At 32.3% G+C, this 5,511-nt stretch overlaps 1 protein-coding gene across 1 annotated transcript; it reads left to right on the forward strand.

The window, feature by feature from the left end:
* The first annotated feature begins 1,690 nt into the window (after positions 1-1,690).
* Positions 1,691-5,005, forward strand: LOC149575237 (serine carboxypeptidase-like 26). The gene is made up of 9 exons (XM_089812189.1): positions 1,691-2,092; positions 2,278-2,385; positions 2,665-2,760; positions 2,887-2,979; positions 3,527-3,609; positions 3,814-4,065; positions 4,200-4,339; positions 4,456-4,545; positions 4,641-5,005. The coding sequence occupies exons 1-9, from the start codon at positions 1,720-1,722 to the stop codon at positions 4,888-4,890; spliced, it is 1,485 nt and encodes a 494-aa protein (XP_089668315.1). The 5' UTR covers positions 1,691-1,719; the 3' UTR covers positions 4,891-5,005.
* The last annotated feature ends 506 nt before the right edge of the window (positions 5,006-5,511 follow it).

Here is a 5,511-nt window from a genome sequence, read left to right on the forward strand (position 1 = left end):
GAGATCTCATTGCTTGAATCAACTAAGGTAAACCCCTTGGACAACAATCAAGATTATGGATCTTTGAAACCATTTATGTGCGTATTATAACCTTTGATATTTGCATTGTTCATATATAACTACATCATAGAATTAGTAGTATGCTTGAATACCAATTGATGTTCAACATTGCTAGATTGCGTAATATTGGCATAAAATTGCCAATTTTATCTAGTGAAGCAATTAAAAAATTTTCTCTATCATTCACATTATTAGGGATGAGGTCCTATAATTTTATGCTTAAATTCCACACAAGTATATGTATGGAATCTAGTAACTCTATGAAAATTCTAGAAGAATTATTCATAGCTCAAAGACAATCCTCTATAGGAATCCAGTAGGTTGATGAGATTATGGCTGACCTAATTATTAGTAAGGTTTGAAGAACATTATTCAATAGTTTACTAAGATTTATGAATCTCCTAGTTTGTAAATATTTAAATAAAACAAAATTCAATATATTAGACATTCGATTCTTTCTTGTAATTTTAAGTGTTGCATGAATTTGTGAGGCCCCATAATTCAACCATTAAATTGAAAATTTTTAAGTTCATTTTTTTTACCTGTACATACAATTTCCATTAGATGTTTAAGACATCTGATTTTACACATCCATATATTAGGGCAGGGGCAGCAACAACTGTCAAAATTCCCTTATTAGTTATACCATGACCAATGCCCATACCATGTCCCCAAAAAACACCCATTGTCGTACATGCTAGAAAAACGCTTGCAGAGGTTGAAGAGACTAGATTTACACTTGTCAATTGCATTTGTTTGAATGTTTTTTAAATCATGTCCATAGAAGGTGTTTGATGTATATCTCGCCCTTTGACAGTGTTGGTCTCAAATGTGTTTGCTTCGGTAGGATATCAAGCCAATGGATCATTTATGTTAGATGGCCTTGGCTCAAACTTTTAAAAAGTAGGAGGAACTTGTGTAGACTAATGAAGAATGGTGTTTTGTTTTGGAGAAAAGCTACAATACCCACTTGTCTTGATTGTTGACTTTGAAAGCAAGTCAACAAAGAATTTGTTAGTGAGAAATTAAGTTTGAAAAAATAAATCAACTTTAATTATTTAACACTTAAATCTAGAAATAAGCATGCCAACCCACCAGAAATAGCCTTACCTTCACCCATGTTGAACTATCGAACAACTTCCATCGCATGCATAGCTCATCATGTTCCACCCTATCCACGCAATGTGCTTTCGCAATCCCCGCCGCAAGTCTGTTTTTCGTTGATTGTAAAACTTAGGTATCTTTTTCTACGCGTAATAACAAGGTTGATGGCAAATTTTTCTTTCTTTTTTTTTAAATAACAAGGTTGATGGCATCTTTGTCTACGAAAGTATAGTTTTCTATAACATATACTGTTTGTGACGTCGTTAAATCATATATTCATGGCATGTGACGTTGGTGAGATCAAATTAGTGAATATCCCACCGTGTCAAGATCAAATTGTTTGAGCTTGAATAACTGGGAGAATCTCAAGCAACATAACAACTAGGAGGCGTACGTTAATTGGGAGAATCTCAAGCAACATAGCAGCATAATAACACGCAAAAGGGAGGCGTACGTTAATTGGGAGAATCTCAAGCAACATAACAACTTGGTCTATTTAATAGGCCTCGATTAGTGTTTTTAAATCAATCATATCGTTGTATTGGTGAGTTCAAAATGAGAAATTTAGTAGTGTTGGCGATAGCATTAGCCGTTCTTGTTTATCCTTCTCATCAGCTGAGTCGCTATGAAGTACTCTCAAAATTTGGAGAGAAGAGGGGCTCTGGTGTGAGGACTAGTGAGGGAAAGGAATGGGTGGCTCCTTTCATTAGCAGTGAATATTCATGGAAGATCAATCAGTATGCTCAAGATGGTTTGCAGGAGAATGACAAAATAACTTCTCTGCCTGGCCAACCAGAAGGAATAACGTTTGTACAGTATGCAGGATATGTGACCGTTGATGAACAAGCAGGGAGAGCACTTTTCTACTATTTTGCAGAGGCCACTGAAGACCCATCTACAAGGCCTCTCCTCCTCTGGTTCAACGGAGGTATTTTTCTTCTTTACATATTTTTCTTGTTTTTCAATGAAAGACATATCTATAGAAAATGGGATTGCTGTAGATTTTGTCGTCATATTATAAGTACGTACTGATAGTGGAAAGGAATCTCATCAGAAATATAATCACTACATCAATAATTACAACTTACTTACTCTTATAAGTTGTATATTCAGGGCCAGGATGCTCATCATTTGGTGTGGGAGCAATGACTGAATTGGGTCCATTCCGCGTAAAACCAGATGGCCAAACTCTTTCTAAAAATCCATATGCATGGAACCAAGGTTTTATTTATAATTGTTCTGTCTGACAGATGGATATAATCTATAACTGTTGATATTTCTGATGGCTTGAACATTATACACTGAGCTTCATTCCAAGACTAAAAGTGTTAAATTGTCGAATTTGACATATTTTTTCAAAACATAATTTTGTTCTCAATATATGATATTTAATAATATTACTGTTAGTTATAATCATTTATATGATAAGTTTTTTTTTCCCACTAGAAATGCCATTATTCAGTATCACCCAGAGATTCATTCAACTTATGTATTTTGCAGCGGCAAACACCCTGTTTTTGGAATCCCCTGCCGGGGTTGGATTTTCATATTCAAATACCTCCTCTGATTATCAAAATGGAAACGATGATAACACTGGTATTTCACTTTATGAATTATGAAACAAATTTTGTGACATGAATGCACACACTGAAGATACCTTGATAGAAACAATGTTTCAATACTTATTTACTAACGGAACAAATGTTTGTCTTGGGTAAATAGCTCGAGACGCGTACACATTTCTTCTAAATTGGTTCGAAAGATTTCCACAGTACAAAAATCGAGATTTCTATATTGCAGGGGAAAGCTACGCCGGTATGTGAATCAATAAATCTATTGATATATCTGAATATACAAAGTTCCTCTTCACGTTATAAATTAACTCTGTTCCAGTGTCTTAAGGCTAACTGTTGCGATATTTTTTTGGCATTTCATACATTCACTAGTGATTAAAAGTTTTCTTCTCATGTTTTCAAATATAAAATCAATACATTGTGCATAGTTAGATCTAAGATTTTTAACTTAATAATTTCTATAAAATATTTTTCTATGAATCATTTTAACTCTTATATCGACTGATTTATATTATTTTAACTCTAGATTGTAAAACATGATACTTTAATATTTTTAAAATTTTTAATATTATATTTTTAATATATATTTTACAAATTAATTTTTCTCATTCAATTAAAAATATTATAAAATCTTTTAAGAAATACTAATATATATTATTATTATAAAAATACTATATAATATTTTTTTAATTAACTTAATTATTCTATATATTAAAATAAATTTATTAAATGAAAACTAATGACAAATATTAAGCCATTAGATGACACTTATTTGTGTGTATGTATAGGATTCTATGTACCTGAATTAGCAGACACAATTCTTAAGAATAACAACTCACGCACATCCTTCATTAATTTCAAAGGAGTTATGGTAAGGTTACTTTTCCTTCCCCTTTTCCGCTCAAAATGGTCCTTTATTTTTTTTATGCAAACTATATTTATGTTTTGGAAAAATCCCTCAAAGTAGAATAAACCTTAATGTTCTTTAGGTAAGTGAGGAAAATGTGTGTAAACAATACACATTTATATTGTGGATTATTTGAAATTCTTATTATTGGAAAATTGTGTTGAATAGATTGGAAATGGAGTAATAAATACGGATACAGATGATTGTGGTTCTACTGATTATGCATGGTCACATGCATTAATATCAGATGAAGATTATGCAGATCAGCGTTGCACTCCATCTGGATCGAGCTATATACCTCCCAACAACATATTTGTATCTAGAGCAGAATCTACTGATGGAGAGATAAATCCTTATAATATATATGCCCCACTTTGTCCATCCCATCCAGACCCCATTTGGGCATCTTCTACTTCTATTGTAAGTACATAAACACGGACTTTTGAGAACCTCTTTTGATATAATTTTTTATTTATTTTATGAAGTGCAATATTTCTATCATTTTTTATGCTATATATTTTGAGTAAATACATATATTCTTTTTTAAATTGCAGAATGATACCCCAACAAATGGATTAGATGGATTTGATCCATGTAGTCCTGGTTATGTATTTACCTACCTTAACACCCCAGAAGTGCAAAGTGCTCTTCATGCGAATGTAACAGACTTGTCTTATCCATGGACCGAATGCAGGTATGATTGTATGCATTTGGTATTTTTAAATATGAATGATTATTTGTTTGACCTTACAAAGTTTAAGACTTGAAAGAGTTCCATCTAACGATTTTCCAATCTTATTCTTCATATAGTGATGTACTCTCATACTTTAGATCTGAGACCACAATGTTTCCAATATATCGAAGAATGATGGCAGCAGGACTGAGAATACTAGTCTACAGGTATAAAGTGAAAATTTAATGGTATTGATAGGAAGTCTTTGATAAGAAGAATCTGATTGCAAAATCTAATTAATGGTAAATGATTTTGATTGTAGCGGGGATGTGGATGCGGTTGTTCCTGTGACTGGCACAAGATATTCCATTAATGCACTAAACCTTCCAGTAGAAGAAGAATGGTATCCTTGGATGAATGGAGACTTAGATGTTGGGGGTTTTAGTGTAATTTATAAGGGCTTGACGTTTGCAACAGTTAGAGGAGCTGGGCATGAAGTACCTAGCTATCAACCTTCAAGAGCCTTGACCATGATCAAATCCTTTTTGGCTGGGAAGCCACTACCATCATAATAGTTCCACCATTATACATTTGACAAGGCATTCAAATGATTTTATTTATCCATCAGTATGATTAATGTATGCGTAATCTATTTTGAAAATATTATTATTGACGCATGTTTATCTATTTGGGCATCATCAATATTGTACTTTCTCGACTTATTTTAAAATTGAAGTATGAAAAAAGGTCATAAAAATACATGTTCAAAAGGGTATTTAAAAAATCAAATAATATAGAAATTAAGGTACAAATCACTGTCATCAGTTAGTATTGAATTTTCTAATTAAAAAAGTAAATTACACAGACATATCTATCTATAAGTGTAAAACTAAATCAACAATAAAATAATATTTGTTGATTTTACTATCTATTGAAATTCTAGTATATTAATATAAAATAGAGCCAAGTTCTACTCTACATTATTAATAACTTCACACTTTGCAATACTATAAATATAGGAGAAACAAAATCACTCCTTTCCCCAATAACAAATCAAGGACAAGTATTAAGGGGTTAACTTTCAACCTTCTAAAAGTGTTGAGTTAGAATGGAGTATCATAATCTTGGTTTCACAGACGCACGCACACTCACACACACACTCACACGCACATGCACACACACTTAGGACTTGA

The sequence above is a fragment of the Cupressus sempervirens genome, chromosome 2 (assembly GCF_028749045.1).
Source record: "Cupressus sempervirens isolate cs-2001-9-10 chromosome 2, ASM2874904v1, whole genome shotgun sequence".
In the NCBI taxonomy this organism is placed as follows: Eukaryota; Viridiplantae; Streptophyta; class Pinopsida; order Cupressales; family Cupressaceae; genus Cupressus; species Cupressus sempervirens.

Excerpts from the sequence above, each read along its gene's own strand:
- LOC149575237 (XM_089812189.1), top strand. The coding sequence starts at position 1,720 with ATGAGAAATTTAGTAGTGTTGGCGATAGCATTAGCCGTTCTTGTTTAT. Across the intron at positions 2,093-2,277 it reads CCTCCTCTGGTTCAACGGAG|GGCCAGGATGCTCATCATTT; the intron begins GTATTTTTCTTC and ends TTGTATATTCAG. Across the intron at positions 2,386-2,664 it reads TCCATATGCATGGAACCAAG|CGGCAAACACCCTGTTTTTG; the intron begins GTTTTATTTATA and ends TGTATTTTGCAG.